Source organism: Chiloscyllium punctatum, chromosome 11 (assembly GCF_047496795.1).
Source record: "Chiloscyllium punctatum isolate Juve2018m chromosome 11, sChiPun1.3, whole genome shotgun sequence".
NCBI lineage: Eukaryota > Metazoa > Chordata > Chondrichthyes > Orectolobiformes > Hemiscylliidae > Chiloscyllium > Chiloscyllium punctatum.
This window is the reverse complement of record NC_092749.1, coordinates 75,366,254-75,392,628: the sequence shown is the minus strand read 5'-3', so window position 1 is coordinate 75,392,628 and position 26,375 is coordinate 75,366,254. Positions and strand designations below refer to the sequence as shown.

General features: G+C 39.7%; 1 protein-coding gene across 13 annotated transcripts in view; it reads right to left on the bottom strand.

Moving 5' to 3' along the window:
* Nucleotides 1–26,375, bottom strand: part of arid1b (AT-rich interactive domain 1B) — a 590,298-nt gene that overhangs the window by 166,196 nt on the left and 397,727 nt on the right. For 12 of the 13 annotated variants that reach the window (XM_072581056.1, XM_072581059.1, XM_072581057.1 and 9 more), the window contains 2 exons: nucleotides 24,352–24,441; nucleotides 614–793 (listed from right to left, as the gene is read on the bottom strand). In XM_072581056.1, the coding sequence (XP_072437157.1) occupies nucleotides 614–793; nucleotides 24,352–24,441 (270 nt within the window). The remainder of the gene's footprint in view (nucleotides 1–613; nucleotides 794–24,351; nucleotides 24,442–26,375) is intronic. The other variant, XM_072581067.1, reaches the window with a different exon arrangement.

Below are 26,375 nucleotides of genomic sequence, written 5' to 3'. Positions count from 1 at the left end.
CTAATTATTTAGTAATGGGTTCTGTACTTAAAAAAATTCACCAAATTTTGTGCGCAAAATACTGCACACTACACACAGGACTGGCTCTATAAGAAGCATTTCCAAGCTGAATGATTTATTTAAACAAGGGCTAAACAGCATGTAAAGCTTCTATTAAAAAGTAAATACAGCATGCATACTAGTCAACCATTAATCTGAAAAAAGGTCTCGTTCATTTGAATGCTATAAAAAGGTCACATTACCTTCCAAGTTTGATATCTTATAGATGGAAGGATTATATTTAATGAGTATAAAAATAAAGTGATTATTTAAAATCCCATGCTGCGATGATGATCAGTCACAGTAATAGGTGTGCTTCTCAGTTTCAGTCAGTCAGTTATGTGTCAGCATAAAATATCTTTAAGGAATACCCAAAGTTGAAGCAGATTGATTTCCTAGAGCACAACTACTTTGGTATGCGTACAAAATTCCACATCTGGCAAGATGCTTTCGGCTGAAATTCTCAATAGTTGAAGAGTTACCTTAAAATGTTTATTTTGTCATTATACATAGACATTTTTATAGGAGCTTCTGCTGATTTTGACTATTTTTAATTCAAATTTCTTTACATTACCTTGTGGTCCATATTGCCCGCTTTGAGGACCATAAGTGCTGCTGGAATTGCTTTGCTGGTAAGGAACTGTACCAGGTTGCACTTGCCCTCCAGGTGACGGATGCGGAGAAATAGGAGGACCAGAATGCTGAGAACCGTACTGAGATATTTGAGAGTTTCTTTGTATACCTGGTATAAAACCTATATAGAGGGAAAGATAGCGAGACAGAAAATAAGTGAGAGAAGGGACACAAACATATAGAAGAAAGAAAAAGAGAAAGCTGAGCTTAAAGGTTCATTTCCAGACATTTCGTTACCTCATGCGAAGCAATGCTGAAAATTCCTGCTTTCTATTCGTATGAGGTCCAATGAAGATAACGAAACGTCTGGAAATGAACCTTTCAGCTCAGCGAGCAAACCTACATCCAAAACATCAACCTTCTCAAAACTCGCTAAGAGAAAGCTAATGATAGCAGCAAAATACAGCACATGAAACCAAACAATAGTTCACAATATCATTTTTTAAAATTAATGTAGAGGTCTGCCATAGCCAGGTATCACAGAAGAGAGCTCTTATCATCCCTCCTTTCTATTAATTATCTGCATTACCAAAGTAGGCAAGTTTAACTAAGTTACAACGGTGAAGCCAATCAAATAATACACAAACTGGTTTATTCAAATTAATTCATGGTCAGCCATTGCACTCAAAGAAAGGTTATACGAAAACACTGATAGTGCTAACAACATGAATTACTTTTACATTCCTGCAATTATTTATTAAATGTCTGACCTACTGTAACACTTCTTCCCTTGTCAATATATCTGTGTAAAGATATGCTTGTTAGTTTAAATTTTAGCTATTTTGGTATACTCTATAGAAAAATATAGTTAAATTGTACTGTACATTACAATTTTATCATGACCACACAGTGTGTACACCTTGGAAAAATACTTTCTCATAAAGATAAAATCAACTGGAACCAGAAAGTTGTAAGTGGCAGGTGAATCATGTTCATCACTCAACATTACATATCCCGAGGAAGCTATGTATTGACATTGCTCATCCACAAGATTAAGTTTCCACAGTAAAAGGTAACTTCTAATTGGATAATAGTGTTTAGCACACAGTGGTCATAGAAAATTTGCAGCCCCAGACTATTCCAGCTCATTCTCGAGCAGTGGAGAGTTACTAACCTATTCTATTAACTACCCTAAATAAGCTAGGAAGAAAGTGAAACCAGATGCAGCATCAGAAAGTAATTATAAATCCTTGTAATAAGAATTGCTTCTTTTACACATTAAACAACTTGGATGAAGTGAGGAAATGATTAAAGGAGCAAGTTATGATTTTATTTGCTTGATTAGCCATGTACAATACAGAAATAAACATATTTGTTGGTTTGCATAATGTTGAATCATTTCCTTCTATTGGTCTTCCAATATCTATGATTAGTGTGAAGGAAAATCAGGACGGTAAGAAAATTTTGCACATAATGACATTTAAAGTAACCTGAAGGTCGTTTGTCTTAAGCGGAGTTAGAACTGAAAAAAATCCCAAACAATACCTACCCTGAGTTAATTATCTTCACTGGAAAAACAATGGCCTACTGGTATTATAGCTAGAATGTTAATCTAGAGACTCAGGTATGAATCCCGCCATGGCAGATGGTGGAATTTGAATTCAATAAAATCCTGGAATTAAGAACCTAATGACGACTGTGAAACAGCTGTTGATTGTTGGGAAAAGCTCATGTGGTTCACCAATGTCCATTAGGGAAAGAAACTACCGTCCTTACTCAGTCTCATCTATATGTAAATCCAGACCCACAGCAATGTGGTTAAATAACACTGGCCGAGCCAATGAGTTTAAAAAAAAGACCATAACTCTGAAGACCATATGTAAAAATTCAACTTTAAGACAAATTTACAGTTACGCAGTCAAGATACTGAGGTCAATACTGCATGGGAAGAATTTTCTCAATGGCTATCAGTGGAGGACTGTAAACTCTCAGGATGGCCTTCTTGTCAATTCTTCATGTGACAGGGGTAACTGAAGGTGAGACCAGCCTGCCCAATCTTACCCCAGCTGAGGTTCTCAGTCATTGGCCAACTCGAAGGCTGATTGAAGGATGTTTGAGTGATGTAGAAAGTTTGGAAGATAATCCGTAGGGAAAAGAACCTCTGTTGAGGGTCTATTTTCCTTTCATGGGTTTCTCCTCCAACCATAACACACACGTGCACACAAATAAACGAAACACCCTATTTATTCATCTACAGCCAAATAACTTGCATTGGCATGTTAAATGGCTACAGAGCTGCCATAATCAATAGTACTGTGTTCCTCACTGCCTTTTCAAATGGCAGGGCTCTGAAAACACCCAGCCCACGTAACGAATTTGCCACCTTCTTACAAAGAATGCATGTAAGAAGTCTGCTTAAGACAAACGACCTTCAGGTTACTTCAAATGTCATTACGTGCAAAGTTTTCTTACCGTCCTGATTTTCCTTCAGGACAGTATGTGCACAATTTTTAATTTTATAAAACCAAATAACATATACCCTTTGGGGAAAATGTATGAGCTAGATGATAAAAACTGTTAAAATCATTGTTTCCACATCTGGCTAGGTCTAGTCATTTCTGAAATATTGTTATGGATCAATAACTGGAATGGTGGAAAATGGAATCCTGCTTGTTATGTTAAAACTGTTTAAAAATGGTGTTAAAAAAAGATTTGTGACTCAATGTTTTGTTTCTCCTCTTTCACATCCAAGAGTTGTGGCTGAATGAAGATTAGATCATGGAGGATGATGACAAAATACTTAGATTGCATTTCTAACTTGTTTGTTCCCATCCAGCTATTACTCACTCAGACTCCAGTATCTTCTACCAAACCCCAAAATTACTTACAAATACTTTGTTTCAAGTTAGAGAATTCAAAATCAAGGAATTAAATTTAAAGAGGTTCAAATCTTTGCCACTGTTGCTTGTTCCGGGGAAACGTGTCTAATTCAAGTTGCAACAAACATCAAACCTTTACACAGAGAATTTTATGTTGTGAAATATCCTATGGTAACTAGAAAGAGTGGTATCAATTAAAATACTTTTGACACCAAGCCAGGAAAGGAAATGAGAGGTCAGATGGCCAAAAGTTTGATCAAAGGGGGAGGGTTTCAGGACCAGCTTAAATGTTGGAAAGGCTGAGGGAGAAGTTTGTAATCAATACATTTAAAAGCACATCCAAAGGTGAAGCAATTAAAATCAGACTTGCTCAAAGATCCTGAGGCTATAGGAGAGTACAGAGAGGGGAGGAACAAGGTCACAGAAATTTGAAAGCAAGGATTAAGGTAACAAAATATAGGGATGAATGGGATTTGGAGTGAGTTACTAGTAGGATGCTTTTGGATAAGGACTAGTTTAAGTACGGGTGAAGAAAGAAGATTGGCCTGGAGAGCACTGACTGAATCATGTCTAGAGGAAAGAAAAATATGATTAAGGGGTTCAACACAGATCAATGTAGGCAAGATCAGTCAACCAATGTTATGAACGTAAAATTTGGCAGACTTGGCATTGGTGTGAATGTGAGTTGGAAATGCATTTCAGGTTGAATAACTTGAAGGTTAATTCGAGACTTGCCAGGGATGGTTAAGGAACATAATTTATGGTAGGAATCACACAAAGTAGCTTCAATTTTCCAAAATTATACTTGGAGGCTTCTGCTCATTGAATATCTGATATCAGGCAGCATGACAGAGAAAATGGAGGGACTCAAGGACGTTGCGGTGAGGTCGAGCTGGGGAAGGACATAAAAAAAAGGAGCCGGCCTTTCAACCCCTCTAAGATCATGGCTGATCTGCCACTGACATCAACTCTTTTACGCCAGCTTTTCATAATCTGAACCCCCTGATATTTTAAAAATCTATCTGCCGCCTCTTTGAAAACTTTCAGAGATTTGAAACCAAAACTGTTTGGAGTAGATTTCCAGACATTCACTATCCTCAGGAGACATTCCTTCACATCTCAGTATAAGTAAGTGCCCTCTTGTTTCAAAGTCCCATACTTTGAGACTCCCATGAGCTGAGTGGCATCGGCCTACATGTGGAACATGTTTGTTTTTTGATGGTATTGTTGAGCAGTAGCATGGAGATATGGAATAGAAAAGAGCTAGGGGTTAGGTCCTTATGAGACTCCACGTAATGAAGTGGGAACAGGTAAAGAAGTCGCAGCAACTTGATCCCCTGGGTATGATTTAATGAGTAAGAATGGAACCAAGCTAAAACAGCTCCACTCTTCTGGATGATGGAGGTGAATTTTGCAGTCAGCTGTCTCAAAGGTTGCCAATTGGACATGAACGGTGTGAGAAAATAGTTTATCATGGTTGCAGTTGCAAGGAATGGCATTTGCACCTTTGACAAGGGCTCATTTAAACTGCTACCAGGCTAGAAAATTGATTGGAAGGATTCAGTCACAGGATTATAGCAAAGATGGGCACACATACAAGCACTTTTGACGGGAGGGCACGATTAGTGGTCAGTACCTGGGAGAATGAACTGTTAACATATTCAGCTATCATGTGGTTCAAGAACAAAGATAAGTGGTTCACAGTATTTTCAGAATAGAAGTCAGCAGGAAGGGCATGGGTCTCATGAACAAGGCAAAATTGGAGACAGATTGCAGAAGGAATATAATCTAGAGAACATGCAAAGTCAGAGTAAGGCCAGTAGGGAACATTTGGAAAAGTTGGCTTAAATGGGCTGTGAGAAGAGCAGTGATCAATATCGAGGAAGTGGAAAATTTAAAAGCATTGCCGGATTCATAGAAACATAGAACATTACAGTGGAGTACAGGCCCCTCGGCCTTCAATGTTACTCCGACCTGTGGAACCAATCTGAAGCCTATCTACCCTACATTATTTCATTTTCATCCAAATGTTAATCCAATGACAATTTAAATGCCCTTAAAGCTGGCGAGTCTACTACTGTTGCAGGCAGGGCGTTCCACATCCTTACTACTCTCTGAGAGAAACTACCTCTGACATTGGTCCTATATATATCACCCCTCAATTTAAAGCTATGTCTCCTCATGCTCGCCATCATTATCCAAGGAAAAAGGCTCTCACTGTCCACCCTATCTAACCCTCTGATTATCTTATATGTCTCAATTAAGTCACCTCTCAACCTTCTTCTCTAATGAAAACAGCCTCAAGTCATACAGTCAAACAGTCACAGAGATGTACAGCAAGGAAACAGACCCTTCTGTTCAACTTGTCCATGCCGACCAGATATCCCATCTAGTCCCACCTGCCAGACCTACAAATCCTTCTTATTCATATACCCATCCAGATGCCTTTCAAATGTTGTAACTATTTAGCCTGCACCACATCCTCTGGCAGCTCATTCCATACACGTACCACCTTGTGTGTGAAAACGTTGCCCCTTAGGTCTCTTTTATATCTTTCCCCTTTCACCCTAAACTATGCCCTGTAGTCCTGGACTCCCACATTCCAGAGAAAAGACCTCATCTATTTATCCGACCCATGCCCCTCGTAGAGGTTTATAAAATCATAAGGTCACGCCTCAGCCTCTTTTCCTCCAGGGAAAACAGCCCCAGCCTATTCAACTTCTCCCTATAGCTCAAATCCTCCAAACCTGGCAACATCCTTGTAAATCTTTTCTGAACCCTTTCAAGTTTCACAACATCTTTCCGATAGGAAGGAGACCAGAATTAAATGCAATATTCCAACAGTGGCCTAACCAATGTCCTGTACAGCCGCAACATGACCTCTCGACTCCCGTACTCAATTCTCTGACCAGTAAAGAAAAGCATACCAAACGCCTTCTTCACTATCCTATCTACCTGCAACTCTACTTTCAAGGAGCTATGAACCTGCACTCCAAGGTCTCTTTGTTCAGCATCACTCCCTAGGACCTTACCATGACCTTACCAAAATGCAGCACCTCACATTTATTTAAATTAAACTCCATCTGCCACTTCTAAGCCCACTGGTCCATCTCATCAAGATCCTGTTGTAATCTGAGGTAACCCTCCTTCGCTGTCCACTACACCTCCAATTTGGTGTCATCTGCAACTTACTAACTGTACCTCTTATGCTTGCATCCAAATCATTTATGTAAATGATAAAAAGTAGTGGATCCAGCACCGATCCTTGTGGAACTCCACTGGTCACAGGCCTCCAGTCTGAAAAACATCCCTCCACCACCACCCTCTGTCTTCTACCTTTGAGCCAGTTCTGTATCTAAATGGCTAGTTCTCCCTGTATTCCATGAGATCTAACCTTGCTAATCAGTCTCCCATGAGGAACCTTGTTGAAAGACTCACTGAAGTCCATATAGATCACATCTACCGCTCTGCCCTCATCAATTCTCTCTGTTACTTCTTCAAAAAAAAAACTCAATCAAGTTTGTGAGACATAGTTTCCCATGCACAAAGCCATGTTGGCAATTCCTGATCAGTCCTTGCCTTTCCAAATACATCCTGTCCCTCAGGATTCCCTCCAATAACTTGCCCACCATCGACGTCAGGCTCACCGGTCTATAGTTCCTGGCTTGTCCTTACCACTTTTCTTAAACAGTGGCACCAGGTTAGCCAATCTGCAGTCTTCCGGTACCTCACCTGTGACTATCGATGATACAAATATCTCAGCCAGATGCCCCGCAATCACTTCTCTAGCTTCCCACAGAGTTCTAGGGTACACCTGATCAGGTCCTGGGGATTTAACCGACTTTTATGCATTTCATGACATCCAGAACTTCCTCTCTGTAATATGGACATTTTTCAAGATGTCACCATCTATTACCCTACATTCTATCTCTTCTATGTCCTTTCCACAGTAAATACTGATGCAAGTTACTTGCGTACCTAGTTACCCTATTGTCCTTAATGTATTTGTAAAATCCTTTGGGTTCTCCTTAATTCTATTTGCCAAAGTTATCTCATGTCCCCTTTTTGCCCTCCTGATTTCCCTCTTAAGTATACTGCTATTGCCTTTATACTCTTCAAAGGATTCACTCGATCTATCCTGTCTATACCTGACATATGCTTCCTTCTTTTTCATAAACAAACCCTCAGTTTCTTCAGTCATCCAGCATTCCCTATACCTACCAGCTTTTCCTTTCACCCTAACAAGAACATACTGTCTCTGCACTCTCGTTATCTAATTTCTGAAGGCTTCCCATTTTACAACTTCAACTTTTAAATCTGGTCTATCCTTTTCCATCACTATTTTAAAACAAATGGAATTATGGTCGCTGGCCGCAAAGTGCTCCCCCACTGACACCTCAGTCACCTGTTCTGCCTTATTTCCCAAGAGTAGGTCATATTGTGCACCTTCTCTAGTAGGTACATCCACACACTGAATCAGAACATTTTCTTGTACACACTTAAGTTCCTCTCCATCTAAACCCTTAACACTATAGCAGTCCCAGTCTATGTTTGGAAAGTTAAAATCCCCTCCCATAATCACCCTATTATTCTTACAGATAACGGAGATCTCCTTACAAATTTGTTTCTCAATTTCCCTCTGGCTATTGTGGGGGGTCTATAATACAATCCAAATAAGGTGATCATCCCTTTCTTATTTCTCAGTTCCATCCAAATAACTTCCCTGCATATACTTCTGGGAATACCCTCCCTCAGTACAGCTGTAATGTTATCCCTCATCAAAAACGCCACTCCCCCATCTCTCTTGCCTCCCTTTCTGTGCTTTCTGTAGCATTTGTATCCTGGAACATTAAGCAAAAAATATTCATTTAGCACTTCCCGTCTCCTCTGACTCACACACAATTTCCCACTACTATCCTTGAATGGGCCTAATCTCATTCTAGTCATTCTTTTATTCTTGAAAGCTCTAGGGTTTTCCTTGATTCTATCTGCCAACGACTTCTCATGTCCCGTCTTGGATCCTCTTAGCTCTCTTTTTCGGCCTTTCTTAGTTAACATGTAACTCTGAAGCGTCCTAACTGAGCCTTCACATCTCATCCTAACATAAGTTGTTCTTTTCTTCCTTTTGACAAGAGATTCAACTTCTTTAGTAAACCATGGCTCCCTCGCTCGACCACTTCCTCCCTGTCTGACGGGTGTATACTTATCAGGGATACGCAGTAGCTATGCCTTGAATAAGCTCCATATTTTCATTGTGCCCATTCCCTGCAGTTTTTCTTCCCCCTAAATTTTGCCTAATTGCATCATAATTGCCCTTTCCCCAGTTAGAACTCTTGCCCTGTGGTATATACCTATTCCTTAGTGCGTTTTGAGAAGATTTGCAGCTCAGGTTGAGGTTCTGGATATAGGTTGCTTGCTGAGTTGGAAGGTTTGTTTTCTGACGTTTCGTCACCATTCTAGGTAACATCATCAGTGAGCCTCCAGATAAAGCACTGGTGGTATAGCCCGCTTTCTATGACTTCAAATGACGCTGACAGGAAATCAATGTTGGAGGTACCTCAGCCCCTACACTTATCTCCTTGCAACCCGTGTAGACAAGATGAGGAACAGAAGGGTGGATGAGCAATCTTACCACAACATTATGATTCAAGAGATCATTCTAGCTGAGGATACAGAAGGACTGTAGTCACTACTGGGAACAAAAAATGATACTGTTCTCTGCAGCTAAAAGTATAAGACTATCAAGCAGTATTGTGTTGCCTGCTTAGTGCCATGGTTGAGGACAGCTCCTCAGGGGTAGCAAGAACCTTGGAATGGAAATTAAAAGATCCAGATCTTGTGGTAAATGTGGGCATCAACGACAAAGGTGGGACTCAGGATGTAACTTTGTTTGAGGAGCTTGAGCACCCAGGGACTTCAGTAAAAAGCAAAGAAAGGTATTAAACTTGAGGTTATTACTATGCCGCAAAGCACTAAGGAATAGGTATATACCACAGGGCAAGAGTTCTAACTGGGGAAAGGGCAATTATGATGCAATTAGGCAAAATTTAGGGAGAAGAAAAACTGCAGGGAATGGGCACAATGAAAATGTGGAGCTTATTCAAAGAATAGCTACTGCGTATCCCTGATAAGTATACACCCGTCAGACAGGGAGGAAGTGGTCGAGCGAGGGAGCCGTGGTTTACTAAAGAGGTTGAATCTCTTGTCAAAAGGAAGAAAAAAACAACTTATGTTAGGATGAGATGTGAAGGCTCAGTTAGGACGCTTCAGAGTTACATGTTAGCTAAGAAAGGCCGAAAAAGAGAGCTAAGCGGCATAGGGTAAATACAATCAGAAAGTTGAATGTTTGGCTTAAAGACTGGGTGAAAGAAATGAATTTCAACTCATGGGATACTGGCACCAGTACTGTGGAAAGAAAAAGATGGTTGCAATGAGACCACCTTCACCTGAACAATATTGGGATTAAAATTATGCTTATGAAATAACGAGGGCTATACAAAGAGCTTTGAATGAAATTGTGGGTATGGGAAGTAAAGTGCATTAAAAATTATAGTGGAGGTACTAACATGGGTAATGATAACCAGAAGGTTAACAGGAAAGGACAGAGCATGCAAACATAATAACAGCGATGCCTGTAAATAGGGTACTAGTTGGGAAAAATAGTCAAAACACATTTAAATGCTCTCTGTCTGAGCAGCATTTGAAACAAAATAGATTAATTGATGGCACAAATAGAAACAAACAGGCATAATGGGTGGCATGGTGGCTCAGTGGTTAGTACTGCTGCCTCACAGCGCCAGGGACTATGGTTAGATTCTAGCCTTGGGCTGGTCCAGTTTCCTCCCACACTCCAAAGAATGTGCAGCTTAGGTGAACTGGCCATGCTAAATTGCCTATTATGTTCAGGGATGTGTAGGCTAGGTGCATTAGTCAGGGGAAATGTAGAGTAATAGGGGAGGGGAATGGGTCTGGGTAGGATACTGTTCGGAGGGTCGGTGTGGACTTGCTGGGCCAAATGGCCTGTTTCCACACTGTAGGGATTCTACGATATTCTGACAGAGACGTGGTCTGATGCCGACCAAAGCTTGGAACTGAATATTCAGAAGTATTTGAAATTTGAAGGAAAAGCAAAAAGATGGAGGAGATGGGTAGCTTTGTTCGTAAAGAATAATATAAATATAATTCTGAAGAATGATTTTGGCCCACGTCAAGATATAAATCAGTTTGGCTGAAGACAAGAAAAATAGCAAGAGAATAAAATTAATGGTGGCACTCTGCCAGTACATTCTTGGACAAAGCATAAATCAAGAAATAATGGGGGCTTATAAGAAAGATGGACAACAGTTCTTGGATTTTTCAGTTTCCTGTAGATTAAACAAATCAAATTCATAATGGTAACCTTGAGAATGAGCATATAGAATATTTCAGGGCAGTTTCTTACTAAAATTCATAGAACCAATCAGAAAATGGGCTATTATATATCTGCTAATTTGTAATGGAGCAAGGTTAATTAACATTTTCATAGCAAAGGACTCTCAAGGCAAAAGTGATCACAACATGAAGGGATTTCAAATTCAGTTTGAGAGTGAGAAACATGGAACTCAAACAAGCATCCTAATTAAATGCAATTACAAAGGTATGAAGACAGAGTTAGACTGAGGAAGTAAAATGGTAGATAAGCAGAGGAAAACATTGTGTAGCTCGCAACAAAATTATGTCTTTGAACAATTCTATGATCTCTGCCTGAGGTAGTTGAGTATCCTATCAATTTGAAAGATTAAGCATGCTAACATTATGATAAGACTTAAGGTCGAAAACATTTTAGAAACCAGCAGAACATGAATTCTAAAAACATTACAATTCTGGGACTTTACAAAGTAGTTATGTTGTAAAATGCTTCCTTCAACTTGAGAGACTCAATTTCCTGATGGGGAATGATTTGGAGTTGCCGGTGTTGGACTGGGGTGTACAAAGTTAAAAATCACACAACACTAGATTATAGTCTAACAGGTTTAATTGGAAGCACTAGCTTTTGGAGCGCTGCTCCTTCAACACAACCTCCTGATGAAGGAGCAGCGCTCTGAAAGCTAGTGCTTCCAATTAAACCTGTTGGACTATAATCTGGTGTTGTGTGATTTTTAACTCTGATGGGGAATGGCAGCCATACTAAACCTCTATTCAGAGACAGGACAACAAAATTATGTGGGCCTAAGAAACCAACCCACACTAAACCTCCTGAAAATTAAGTGACAGTTTTCACACTTTGACAATGACGAGGTGCTGCGTTCATGTAATACAGAATAAGTGACCTATGTATTTCCAAACCATTGACTTATATTTTGCTTGCCAATGTAGATAGTCCTTCAGCAACCAACTTGAAATAACAAGACACTACTTTCCCAACTGTCAAGAGATGGCTTTATAAATACTCAAATCGTGCTTTGATAAAGGGGTAGCATAGAAACATAGAACATAGAATCAGGAGTAGGTCATTTGGGACTTCAAGGCTGTACACCATTCAATATGATCATGCCTCATCATTCAATCTCAATAAGGTAAAAACAATGACTGCAGATGCTGAAAACCAAATACTGGATTAGTGGTGCTGGAAGAGCACAGCAGTTCAGGCAGCATCCAACGAGCAGCGAAATCGACGTTTCGGGCAAAAGCCTTCCTGATGAAGGGCTTTTGCCCGAAACGTCGATTTCGCTGCTCGTTGGATGCTGCCTGAACTGCTGTGCTCTTCCAGCACCACTAATCCAGTATTCAATCTCAATATCCCATTCCTGCCTTCTCCCCACACCCCTTGATCCCTTTAGCCACAAAAGGCCATGACCAGCTCTCTCTAGAATACACCTAAAGAACAGGCCCAACAGCTTCCTGTGGGAAAGAATTCCACAGGTTCACAACTCTCAGTGAAGAAGTTCTTCCTCATCTCAGTCCTGAATGGCTTACCCCTTGCTCTTAGACTGTGACCTCTTGTTCTGTTTATCCACATTTTATTGCATTTGCCAAGTATTTGGTCAATCAGCCAGTTGTCCAAGTCACCCTGCAGCCTCTTAAAATTCTCCTCACAGCACATACTGCCACCCAGCTGAGTGTCATCTGCAAATTTGGAGATATGGTATTTAATTCCTTCATTCAAATTGTTAATGTATATTATGAACAGCTGAGGTCCCAGCACGGAACCCTTTAGCATCCCACTCACCACTGCCTGCCACTCTGAAAAGGACCTGTTTATTCCATCTCTGTGTCCTGTCTGCAAACCAGTTCTCTATCCATGTCAATTACCTCTGATACCATTAGTAATTTTCCTTACTAATCTCTTGTGTGGAACTTTATCAAAAACCTTTCGAAAGTCCAAATACATAACTATTGATTCACCACTGTTTACTCAACTGGTCACATGCTCAAAAAGTTTCCAGAGGATTTGTCAAACATGATTTCCCTTTAGTGAATCCCAAGCTGACTAGGACCAATTCTGTCGCTGCTTTCCAAATGCTCAGTTATTACATCCTTAATGATCGAGTTCAGCATTTTCCCCACCGTCAATGTCAGGTTAACCGGCCTATAATTCCTCATTTTTTCTCTCTCCCCTTTTTTAAAAAAAAAGTGGGATTATATTAGCCACCCTCCAGTCCATTGGAACTCTTCCAGAGTCTACAGAATGCTGGAAAATGATCACCATTGCATCTGCTATTTTTAGGGCCACTTCCTTAAGTACTCTGGGATGCAGAGCATTAGGCCCTTGGAATTTATCGATTTTAATCCTATCAATATTCCCAATACCATTTACTGACTAATAAGGATTTCCTTCAGTTACTCCTTTGTGCTTTACCTTCTGTCCTCTGGCATTTCCTGAAGATTATGAGTGGAGAGAAGTCCAAAGTGTTTGTTTAGCTGGGCTGCTATCTCTTCTTTATTCATTATGAATTCACCTGATCCTAATTGAAAGGGACCTACATTTATCTTCACCAGTCTTCTTCTCTTCATATACCTGTAGACAAAGTTACAAATCACACAACACCAAGAGGTATATTTGGAGGCACTAGCTTTCAAAGTGCTGCATCTTCATCAAAAGCTTCAATCACCTGTCCCACCAAATAAACCTTTGGACTATAACCTGGTGTTGTGAGATTTTAAAAAAAACTTTGTCCAACCCAGTTCAACACCGGCACCTCTATATCTGTAGAAGCTTTTGCAGTCAGTTTTTATGTTTTCCACAAACTTACTTTCATATTCTGTTTTCTCTTTCCAAATTAAACATTTTACTGTCCTCTGCTGAATTTTAAATTTCTCCCTGTCCTCAGGTTTACTGCTTTTTCTAACCAATTTATATGCATTCCCTTTGGTTTTAATACTATTCCTGATTTCCCTTGTTACCCATGGTTGAGTCACCATCCCTGTTTTACTCTTATGCCAGTCAGAGATAGACAATTGTTGAAATTCATCCATGTGTTTTTTTAAAATGTCTGCCATTGCCTATCCACCATCAACCCCTTAACTACCCTTGCCCAGTTTATCCAAGCCAATCTATGCCTTATACCAAAGTTAGATTTAAGTTCAGGACCCTAGTTTCAGATTTAATTGTGTCACTCTCCATCTTAATGAAGAATTCTAACATAATGTGGTCACTGTTCCTCAAAGGCTCTCACACACAAGCCAATACTAGGTTGGCCTGCTCTCTCGTTGGTTCTTCGGCATTTTGGTTGAGGAAACCAACCCTCATACATTCCAGGAAATCCTCCTCCATTGCATTGCTACCAGTTTGGTTAGTCCAATCAACATGTAGACTGAAGTCACCTATACTAACTGCTGTACACTTACTGCATGCACGTCTAATTGCCAGGGTGATACAGTCCCCAACTTCACAACTCCTGTTTTGGTGGTCTGTATACAACTCCCAATGTCTTTTTCCCTTTGGTGCTCTGCAGCCCCACCCATATTGATTCCACATTGTCCAGGCTAATGACCTCACTTACTATTGTCTTAATCTCCTCCTTAACCAGCAACCCTACCTCCACCTCTCTTTCCTGAAAATTTAATAACCTTGGACATTGAGCTCCCATCCGTGGTCACCCTGGAGCCAGGTCTCTGCGATCCCAATTACATCATATCCATTAATAACTGTTCATGCAGTTAATTCATCCACCTTACTACAAATGCTCTTCGCATCGAGACACAGAGTCAAATAAGATGGTGAAACAATTTGTTCAATGATTAACTCTACTAAGAATAATAATGATAATTTTCAATTTCAATGAACTGTGGGTTAGATCAATGTCAATATCAATATCATGATGTGGGAGGTGCCAGTGTTAGACTGCGGAGGACAAAGTCAAAAGTCACACGACACCGGGTTGTTGTCCAACAGGTCTGTTTGGAATCACAAGCATTTAGAGCGCTGCCCCTTTGTTAGGCACTTCACCTGACGAAGGGGCAGCGCTTGGAAAGCTTGCAATTTCAAACAAACCTGTTGGACTATAACCCGGTGTCATTTGACTTTTGATTAGATTCTCTACTGTGTGAAAACAGGCCTTTCGGCCCAGCAAGTCCACACCAACCCTCCGAAGAGTAACCCACCCAGATTCATTTCCCTCTGGCTAATGCACCTAACACAATGGGAATTTAGCATGACCAATTCACCTGACCTGCACATCTTTGGAATGTGGGAGGAAACTGGAGCAGCTGGAGTAAATCCACGCAGACACGGGGAGAATGTGCAAACTCCACACAGAGAGTCGCCCGTGGCAGGAATCAAACCCGGGTCCCTGGTGCTATGAGGCAACAGTGCTAATCACTGAGCCACTGTGCCGCTCCAACAATGTCAATGTCATTTTTGTTAATTTCAGGCACTGCGACTAATTTAAACAGCACTTCATTCGAAAGATGGATCTGGTTAAAGAAAAATCATATTCATGATAACCTTGTTAGATAATCATCTCCCCACTGATGTGAAATGAGATATCCTATGCCTGACCCTACTTTAAACAAAGCCCAATTCTGAAGAGACCCAGGATAGTGGTGTTAGCTGCACAATAAGGTTATAGATCTCTGTACATTCAAGATATAACAAAGTAGAATTTAGTTTGGAAAAAAATCTCTTCATCATATATTTCAAACTTTTCAATTGCCTTTCACTGTTCTACCTTCCCCGAACTCCCCATTACCCAACTTGGCACTGTTTAGCTGAAAATTCCTTGAGGGGAAATTCACAACTACCCATTTGTTTTGATTATAACAGAGCAAAGCCAAGGCAAACAATTATTTCCTCATATAGTAACAGTCACTTCTCTTCAAAAACATATATTGGAATATAAAGTGCTTAGGAATTTCCTGAAAATGTGGTAAAGTTTGCTTCAATGGTACACAGTCCTTTGTAGTTGCTGCATCAGAACAGTTATAGGGAAAAAGTTCGATATTTATGTTGTACTACTGAAACTGACATCCCAAACTTGAGTATTACAGAGCTTTATTCTTTTATTTAATTTTACTGTATGGTAAGGTGATGGCAGCACTATTTTTATGGATGCAATTTTGAAATTAATTTACTAAACACTGCAAAAAACATGATACTGCCAGCAATGTTTTGGGATAGTCTCCCTTGTTTGCTTCAGTTTTGGAATTAACTAAAGTTAAGACTGCATTGTCCTCTTCATCATGTATACCTACATCCAACTCTAATATAGTGCACTTCCACAACTGTCTCAAACCAACCAATGCTGAAGTCCTCATCCCTGCATTACATCATGTTCTTTATCCTCTATAAACCAAACACAAACCAGCGTCCACATTCCAATGCATCAAGTCCAAATAATCCATTATTCCATGTCTGGTGACCTGCATTGCTCTAGCAACACCTTTGTTTGAAAATTGTTATTAATATGTCTCTGTAACCTTCCCTAGTCCTACTGTCTCCAATTTTAGCCTGATGACTATTCTTTATTATAGCCAGTAGCCTTTAGCTGCCTAGGTCCTGTGCTCTTGAAATGTCTCCCTACCCCTCTCACTGTCTATTTCTTCTCCTTTAAAGGACTCCTTGAAGCATAACACTTTGACCAAAATTTTGGTTACTTGTTCTGATATACAGCTTGGTGTCAACATTTGTCTGATAAAATGCCTGTGAGATATTAATGAAAGTTATCAGTTTTTGTCTATTTAATATCAACAGTTGGAGGGTTGGATTGCTTGTTTAAACTGCTACTCTGCTTTATCTGGCTGACCATCAGCAAAACTTGCAGCATTTATACTGTGCTGAAGATCCTTTAAATTTGCATCATTACAGTCTAGTCACTCAAGTCAATTATACACACTGACCTTGGTCAGATGGATATAGGTCAATTTTCAATTTTGTGAATGAGCAAAATGATCAAATGAAATTTTAATTCAGATGAGGTGGTGTTCCTCCAGCCTGCCTTCACATATGCACGGTTATGCAATTTCAACTCGCCTTTAGCATTTCTACTTTATTGTAATTTGAACAGGGACAAAAGAAACACATAAAACTGAATTAATGAAAATATAATGGTAAAAGAAAGCAGTAAGTTATGGTTTAATAAATTAAGACTTTGGACAGGAATCTCAACCCCCTGAAATGGATAAGTGTTGATGGAATTTCACTTTTTTCTAAATGTTAGGGAATTCATGAATGATCTTCACTTTTTTCGCACCTGCTTTGAACCAGTTTATACCTCTTACGGGATAGTAGGAAAGAAAAGAACATTGGATCATTAACCAAGTAAATAACTCTTTTTGGTAAGCAATAACAACTAAGAAAACAGTAAAGGTCAGTATAATTCAGTTCCTGCATGTTATCCTTCCAAGATCTGACAAATTCTCAAAGATATTTACTTAGAAGCCAAATTTTGGGCATTCATTTATTTAATCTTTTCAAAGTCATAGAAATTTAAGGTACATAAAAAGACCCTTCGGCCCATCATGTCTGCACCACTCAAAAATGAACACCTAACTATTCTAATCCCATTTTCTAGCATTTGGCCCATAAACATGTATGCCTTGACAGTGCACTTGCACATCTGAATACTCCTTAAATGTTATATGGGTATCTGGTCTGTACCACACTTACAGGCAGTGAGTTCCAGGTTCCCACTACCTTCTGGGGGAAAGTGTTTTTCATTACATCCTTTCTAAACCTTCCACCCTTTGTCTTAAATCTGTGCCAACAGTCATAGATTCTGCTATCAAGGGAAAAAGTTCTTCTGTCTACCCTACATGTGCCCTGCAATTTTACACATCCCAATCATGCCCCTGCTCAATCCTCTCTGCTCTAAGAGAAACAACTCCAGTCTGTTGAATCTCTCTTTGTGACTGAAACTCTCCAGCCCAGACAACAATCAGATAAATCTACTCTGCACCATTTCTAGTATGTCTTGAATTTATTTATTTTTAGTTTTCATTTCAAAACTCTCCATACTGAGTGTGCTTACTTTAAGCATAAACAATTGACAGAAGCATCTGTTGCATCTCCAAAATGGCAAAATGAATTATACTTTAAATTAAATGCTTAAACCATTAACATTAAATAGAATAAGTTAATCCATCTGTAGCAGTGTAGTGAGTGGAAGCAGAAAAGTCTAGATTTAATGAAATTTAAGATCATAATTTCTGATAAATAGTTTGGACACTTGATGCCCCCAACATATTCCATATAAGCATACAATTTGTGGAATGGGTATCAGACTGAAGGGGGAACATAGAATTACATTTTATGAAAAAGAGTGGACCAGGTCAACACATTTTTTGTTGAAGATATTTTTAGATTTTCAGAGACATTTTACTAATTTTCACCAATTTCTTTATTACATGATGCAGATATTGAGTAATGTTACCATCTGTATTTGTGTTCACACATGCAGTCTCCAGACTCAGACATTATCAATATCCTAAATATTCATTACCCATCCGTTAAACTTAAACTCACAACACAATATATGAACTGGCACAAGACGACAGGCATAAGTTCGCAAAAGCTTTTTTCTCCTCAAAATAACTGACACACACTTCTCGAATCAGAAAGCCACTATCGTAAATACACTTTGTGGACTGGTGAGGTCACAGCTACTGTAATTCCACTGCACGTGCCAAACTCAGGAGGATTTTAACCAGGTCACAGTTTTTTCCTTCCCCAGTTATTCCACCTGTTTTCACTGCATTTCTAATTGAAATTTCAGATCTAAATTTAACAACTTATCTAGCATCAACTGCGTTTGCATCGAAAACTCGACCGCCTCTTACATACAAGTGTTTCTTGATTTCACTGCTGAAAAATCTGGTACCACTGTTAAGATCATCTTCTCTAAACTGAGACTTCCCAGCATTAATTATTGAATTATGCTTTTTTCATTATAACAATGGCTACACTTGCCAAGTAATTAACTGAGTATAAAGAACTTTGGAATATACTAAGGCCATAGAAAGAATTTTGAATATGCATGCTGCTTATTACTGTGTGGGATATTAGTATGTGCAAAATGGTTGCCATGTTTAACTCGAAAACAAATTATGCATCTTAAGTATGGGAAACATTGAAGTGTGATAACACATAACTGTAAACCATTTGAAATAAAACAGTTTAGTCTTAAATTATCCAATTTACCTTGTGTTCATTACAATAGCAGCCATTACCCACTTTTTCCAAAAGGTATCTCCTGAACTTAAGCAGCCTTAGACTAGAAACTCCGTATGCATTTACAAGAAATCCATTATCTTGACGGCTTCAAGATTTCCAGAATGCCAGCTAGCTGAGTATTCCTTATTGACAGGTTTAAAGTTGTTCTGTACACTTTCACAGTTTCTGCCCACCGCATCACACCCATACTTCAATTGGCCTCGCTAATAGTCATGGAGCTGTCCAGCACGGAAACAGTCCTTCAGTCCAACTTGCCCATGCTGACCAGATATCCTAAATTATATCTCATCCCATTCACCAGCACCCAGCCCACATCACTCTAAACCCTTTCTATTCATATACTCATCCTGACACCTTTTAAATGTTGTAATTGTACTAGCCTCCACCACTTTCTATGGCAGCTCATTCCATATACATATCAACCTCTGCATGAAAAAGGCGCCCTTCAGGTCCCTTTTAAATCTTTCCCCTCTCACCTTAAACCTATGCCCTCTAGTTTTAGATTTCCCCACCCCCAGGAAAAGAGCTTGGTTATTTACCCAATCCATGCCCCTTATGATTTTATAAACCTCTGTAAGGTCACCCCTCAGCATCCGACGCTCCAGGGAAAATATCCCCAGCCTATTTAGCCTCTCTCTATAGTTCAAACCCTCCAACCCGAACAACATCCTTGTAAATCTTTTCTGAACCCTTTCAAGTTTCACAACATCCTTCCTACAGGAGGGAGACCAGAATTGAATGCAGTATTCCAAAAGTTGCCTAATCAATGTCTTGTACAGCCGCAACACAACCTCCCAACTCCTGTACTCAATATATTGACCAATAAATCCTCTGGCCTGGCACTCACTCACCACTCACTTCCTCCCCAAATTCATCCCCCACTTCTGTTATCCCTTAGCCTAGATCTCCATAGGCCTAGCAGATATAGTGATCACTGCCACTTGTCTTCCCATAGGTTGCTACCCCCTCAATCACAGGGTGCTGTTTTCCCTTGCTTTTTTTTTCCTGAAAGGGACAACTGCATCTCTATGAAATATTACTAAATCACCCACAAGCACTCTACAGTTACTATAATGCGTTTCCATTTACTCATTCATAAAACTGCATTTTTTGTAGTACATTTTACTCTTCTAAGATAAACTAAATTAAATATGCCTTCCAACCCATTACTGTTTCTTTATACCCTATGCTGTAAACAGTTTAGACCTGTTTCTGTATCAAAGCTACCCCTGAATAAATGTTAATACTGTAACCTACTCAGAACAATGCCAGCACACATCATCATGTCTCCATATCTCACTCCAAACTATGAAAAGATTAACCGTCTCTCGGGACCTGGATCGCAGAACATTAAACAGTTTCCTCCACTAGTATGTACTTTTAAAATACATATTAAAAAGTATCAAAACAGCATTTCCATGAAACTGCATGAATGTAAGGCTAAGAACTGTCAAAACCGACAATGAAATCTCACAACCCAGCGGCAGATCAGTTTAATATCCTCCATACCTTTCTTTAGTACATGTATAATTGCTCATTATTTAGAACATAAAGGTGTAGTATTTTTACTAACATTACTAACTTTGAAGATAAAAGGGCTAACATCTTTTACTTATGCAAACTCAGACCAGACAGACATTCTAATCCCATCAGGAGTAACAGCCAGCATTTAGCAAGTGCTTAACTATCTCCTGCTTTCCCAGGACAGATATCACGCAAATGTGTGGACAATAGATACAACTATGTGACACCGTAGTGCTAAAATTTAAATGTCTGTAACAACTATGTACAAAAGAGGCCACTGTAAAACTGTACTTTGGATTCCCTCGCCATCTCAAACGGTGTACTGAGGATGCTCAATAAAGAGGCTACTTTCTCCACTCGCCGATCTTGGTTGTTATTGAACACGACCCCATAATCTCACAAGTGAACCGATCAGCAACGATAATAGAACTGCAACAGCCTGTGATTGGAAAAGGAATGCCCCACTGATTCAGTTATTTCCACATGCAGGGGTGACATTCCTCAGACTGACCACCTGCAATTTTCTCAGGCACACTGGGGCTTCTGGGAAACAAATTCAACCCTTACCCTTATGCATTGCGAATACTGGTGGTGGAAACAGATTTGATAATAACTTGCAAAAGGACATTCGGTAAATATTTCAAGGCAGGAACGTCATAGAGTCATACAGCACAGAATCAGACCTTTTGGTCCAACCAGTCCAAGCCAAACATAATCCCAAAATAAACTTGTCCCACCTGCCTGCTCCTGGCCCATATCCTTCCAAATCATTCCTATTCACATACTCATCCAAATAGATTTTAAATGTCGTAACTGCACCCACATCCACCACCTCCTCAGAAGCCCACTCCACATACAAATCACCTGCTGTGTAAAACATCAGACCCTCATGTCTCTTTTAAAATCTCCTTCCTCTCATCTTAAAAATGTGCTCGCTAGTCATGAAATGCCCCCTCCTAGGAATAACTCTTATCTATACCTTTCTTTATATTTTAAACTTCTGTAACATTGCCCTTCAACCTCCTACACCCCAGTGAAAAAAGACCCAGCCTTTCTTTGTAACTCAAACCTTCCGTACCTGGCAAGATTCTGATAAATTTCTTCTGAACCCTTTTCAGCTTAATAATATCCTTCCTATAACTGTACAACCAGAACTGGACACAGTATTCCAGAAAAGGCCTCACCAATGTCCTGTACAACTTCAACATGACTTCCCAACTCCTATACTCAGAGGACTGAACAATGAAGGCAAACAGAATCCCCAGGTCCCCCCACTCCAGAACATCACCAAACATACAAGCCCTGCTCCGGTTCGCTGCACCAAAATGCAACACCTAGCATCCATCCAGATCGAACTCCATCTGCCACATTTTAGCTCTTCTAAACAGTAGAGGTTGTGGGCTTGAAAGATGTTTCCTGAGGATCTTTGCTGAATTCCTGCAGTGCATCCCACTGATAATGCACACTGCCGCTACTGAGCGCAGGCGGTGGACAGAGTGGATGCCCATGGATTTATTTATTTATTCATTCATTTTGTGAAATGTGAGTGTCGCTATCTGGCCAGCATTTATTACCCATCGCTAGTTGCTCTTGAGAAGGCAGTGGGAAGCTGCCATCTTGAACGGCAGCAGCCCACCTGCTGTGGGTTGTGAATTCCAGGCTTTTCACCCAGCAACAGTAAAGCAATGGGGATATATTTCCAAGTCAGAATGGTTAGTGGTTTGGAGATGAACTTGAAAGTGGTGATGTTCCCACATATCTACTGCCTTTACCTTTCCAGATGAAAGCTGGTGTGTGTTTGAAAGGCATTATCTCAGGATCTATGGTGAATTTCTGTGGTGCATCTTGTAAGGTAGTAACACTGTTGCTCCTGAGCATCGGTGGTGGAGGGAACGGATGTTGATGGATGTAGTACCAATCAAGCAGGCTGCTTCGCCCTGAATAGTGTCAAGCTTCTTGAGAGTTGTTGGGGCTGCACTTGTCCGGGCAAGTGGGGGATATTCCATCACACCCTCACCTATGCCCTGCAGATGGTGGACAAGCCCAGGGAGCCAGGTGATGTGTTACTCGCTGTAGCATTCCTAGTGTCTGACCTGCTCACCACAGCCACTGTGCCCACGTGTTGAGTCTCCGGTCAACTACTACCCCCCGTATGCAGACAGTGGAGCATTCAGCAATTGCAAAACTACTGAATGCCAAGGAGGGGCAGCCAGGCTGTTTCCCACCAGTAACAGTCACACCCCTGCAACTGTGTGATGCGAATACCACCTGCCACCTTTCAGCCCAAGCCCAGAGAGTGGGGAATGATTAAGGCTATGGGACTAAATCAACAGCTTTTACAAAAAGCAAGCTGGGCACAATGAACTCAATATGCTCCTTCTATACTTAAAGATGGTACAATTGCTGTTAGGCCACTTTTGGAACATTGTGTGCAATTCTGATCTCCATCCTACAGAAAGGATGTTGTGAAACTTGAAAGAGTTCAGAGAAGATTTGCAAGGGTGTTGCCAGGTTTGGAGGGTTTGAGCTATAGGGAGGGGCTCAATAGGCTGGGGCTGTTTTCCGTGGACATCAGAGGCTGAGGGGTGACCTTATAGAGATGTATAAGGTCATGAGGAGCATGGATAGGGTAAATAGACAAGGTGTTTTCCATGGAGTGGGTGAGTCCAAAACTAGAGGGTATAGGTTTAGGGTGAGAGAGGAAAGATTTAAAAGTGACCAGAGGGGCAACTTTTACACGCATAAGGTCGTGCATGTATGGAATTAGCTGCCAGAGGAAGTGGTGGCAGCTGGTACAATTACAACATTTAAAAGGCATCTGGATGGGCATATGAATAGAAAGGGCTTACAGGGATATGGATCAAGCATGGGCAAGTGGGACTAGATTAACTTAATATATCTGGTTGGCATGGATGAGTTGGACTGAAGGGTCTGTTTCTATGCTGTACATCTCTATGACTCTAAGTTAGTCAGAAATATATTTCTGTGGCATAAAATGGCACAGAAAATCGGAATTTTCTTTTAATACTATACATGTGTGCATATTTACACACAGACAAGCATGCAAACCTTTTGGATTATGAACAATACCATTACTGGAGAAATTTACTAGAAAATTTGTGTTTGTATTGTTATACTTAATCTTATAAATGGAGTGAAAAATAGCTTAACTTTAAAATACATTACTTCGGATCAAAGGCTTAGAAAGCAAGTAGTTCAATTTTGACAAAGTATATTTATAATCACACCATATTACATTCCAGATGTAAATACATTAAGATATAGTAGCTGCTGCAATTCTAACAAAAGATGGTTAGTTTGTAATGGGTACACAAACTTTTAATTTATTTCATAATTTCATACATGTTCGAATTGCAGGACATTAAGGTTAATCTGCAAATTAATTTTAAAACCAACTAAAATCTGTGGTCACATTGAAAAAAACTCAATTAGTGAAACATTCCATTACAAAAGCTCTAATTTGTAAAACGTGCATGGTCTGTAAAACATGAAGCTGCTAAGTTTTAAGCTTTGACCATGAGGTATTGACTGTGCTTATTTTCAAATTAACAAAAAAGCAGCAAATGGTTATTAGTGAAATATTTAAAATTAAAAATATTGTCTTTGTGTGATTTGATCAAAAGTAGCAGCATCCATTTAAAGTCAGAAATCATTAAAACAACCAACCTCGATCCTGTGACATAGGTGACTGACTCATGATAGGATGAGAACTAGCATCTGATTGGCTATTGGGAGGTTGAGCTGGCATTGGAGCTCCTGCATTGTGAAGAGATACAGACAATGCAACAGCATTTTAATTTATTAAACACAGAATAAAAGAAAAGAGACAATCTATAATTTACTGATTCAAGCTTAAGGAAACCGAAAATATCCATCATTTAAAAGCAAGTATACTGCAGTCTCTCTTTTGTTGACTACGGTGGAAAATTCATTTTATGAAGCCACAGTTTAAGAAATAAGCATTTCTTGGAATTGCAACTTTGCATTGCTAAAAGTGACCCACGTCTTCTTCCAAGGCAAAAAATTAGCACACTACTAAATCATCATAGATGAATGAAGATTGAGAGTAAAGGATGAAACACACAATACACACACAGACAGCAGGGGACAATATTACTTTGGAATAAAAAAAAAAAAATTTTAAATTTTCAGTTAACAATAAATTTGGAAAGAGTGGGAAAGTAGAAACTAGGAAATGTTAACAAACTTGTAGAATGGACATTTACAACTGGCAAATGAATTTCAACACAGATACATGTGAAGCAAGAAAAATAAGGAAGTTGCATCTTAAGAGTCAAAGTGGGGTAGAAGAGCAAAGAGTTCTGGGAGTGAAATTACTTAAATTATGTAGCAACGCAGTTTGACAAGACCATAAAAAGCAAACAAAGCACGAGGGTTTATTTCTAGATGGACAGAACTGAAAAGTAAAGAAGTGGAGTTGTACTGAACAATTGTTGGACTACATCTTGTATATAATTATGATAAATGCAGTTTAAAAAAGTGTAGAGACATTGGAAAGTTTTCAAAAAATAACACCGGAGGATCCCAGACTGCAGTATACCTATAATGAAAGAATCAATCAGGTGGTGGACCTCTTCTTCCTGAAATGTAAGGGACAACTTGAAAAGAAGTCTTAAAATTATGGAAGCTTTTCATAGACTGGACTCAGAATATTTCCACACTGAGAAGAACAAAACTCAGAATTCATTAATTAAAGATAGACATCAAGAAATCAACTAGGGAATTCAGAAATAAAACTTCTTCACCCCTGAGATTGGTAAGAATATGAAACTCAAGTGTAGTTTTTGTTACCAACAGTGAGCTAGACCAGACTGCTGCTCTCCATCTCCAGATGCTGCAGTCTGAAGCCAGGTCTTATAGGGACAGTGCTACTTCAGGCTATTCTTTAAGGCCATCTCAAGTCTTCCCCACTAAAAATCAGCAGCCTTGCATCAACTATGCTGAAATCTTGTGTACGACCTAAGTAGCTGGAGCCGAGAAAATATGGCTACAAACTGCACCATCTGAGCAAGGAAAGCAGCACAGCAGAATAGAGAAGACTGCTGTGCAGAAGCACGATGATAAGCAAAAGCATAGAGTAGCCAGTCAGTAGGTTGATTAGTTTTCATTTATATGTACAATAACAGACTACATTTATAAAGTTTAAAACATTTACTTTCTGCTGGCTTTATTTTTTTTTGCTTTATGGCAAAGCCAACAGTGTAATAGTCAATTACAGTTGGAAGGTAGTTTGACAAATGGGGGACTGGAAGTTGCATCTGCTTGTACGCAGTTAGGTAAGTTGCTCAGGGACAAGTTTTAGTCAGAAAGGGTCTGCCTTTTTTTTAAGAATTCATTTGTGGGATACAGGCATCACTGGCTAGTTGAGTATTTATTGTGAATTTCCAGTAGCCCTGGGGAAAGTAGTAGTGAGCTGTCTTCTTGAATTGCTCCAGTTCTAGGCACACACACACACAATGTTGTCAGGATGGCAGTCTAAGTGCTGCCTCCCATCTAGGTTGCCTCAGACCTACTTCTTATAAAGCCAGTGGCAACAGCTATACACTCATGGTGATGAGGTTCTGCACCATGAATCTTGACACCCTCATTACCAAGTACTGCTGTACTCCTTCATAGAGGTTCCAAATAGTGGAAACATTATTCCGGCCTGTAAATGGTATGCTTTATCA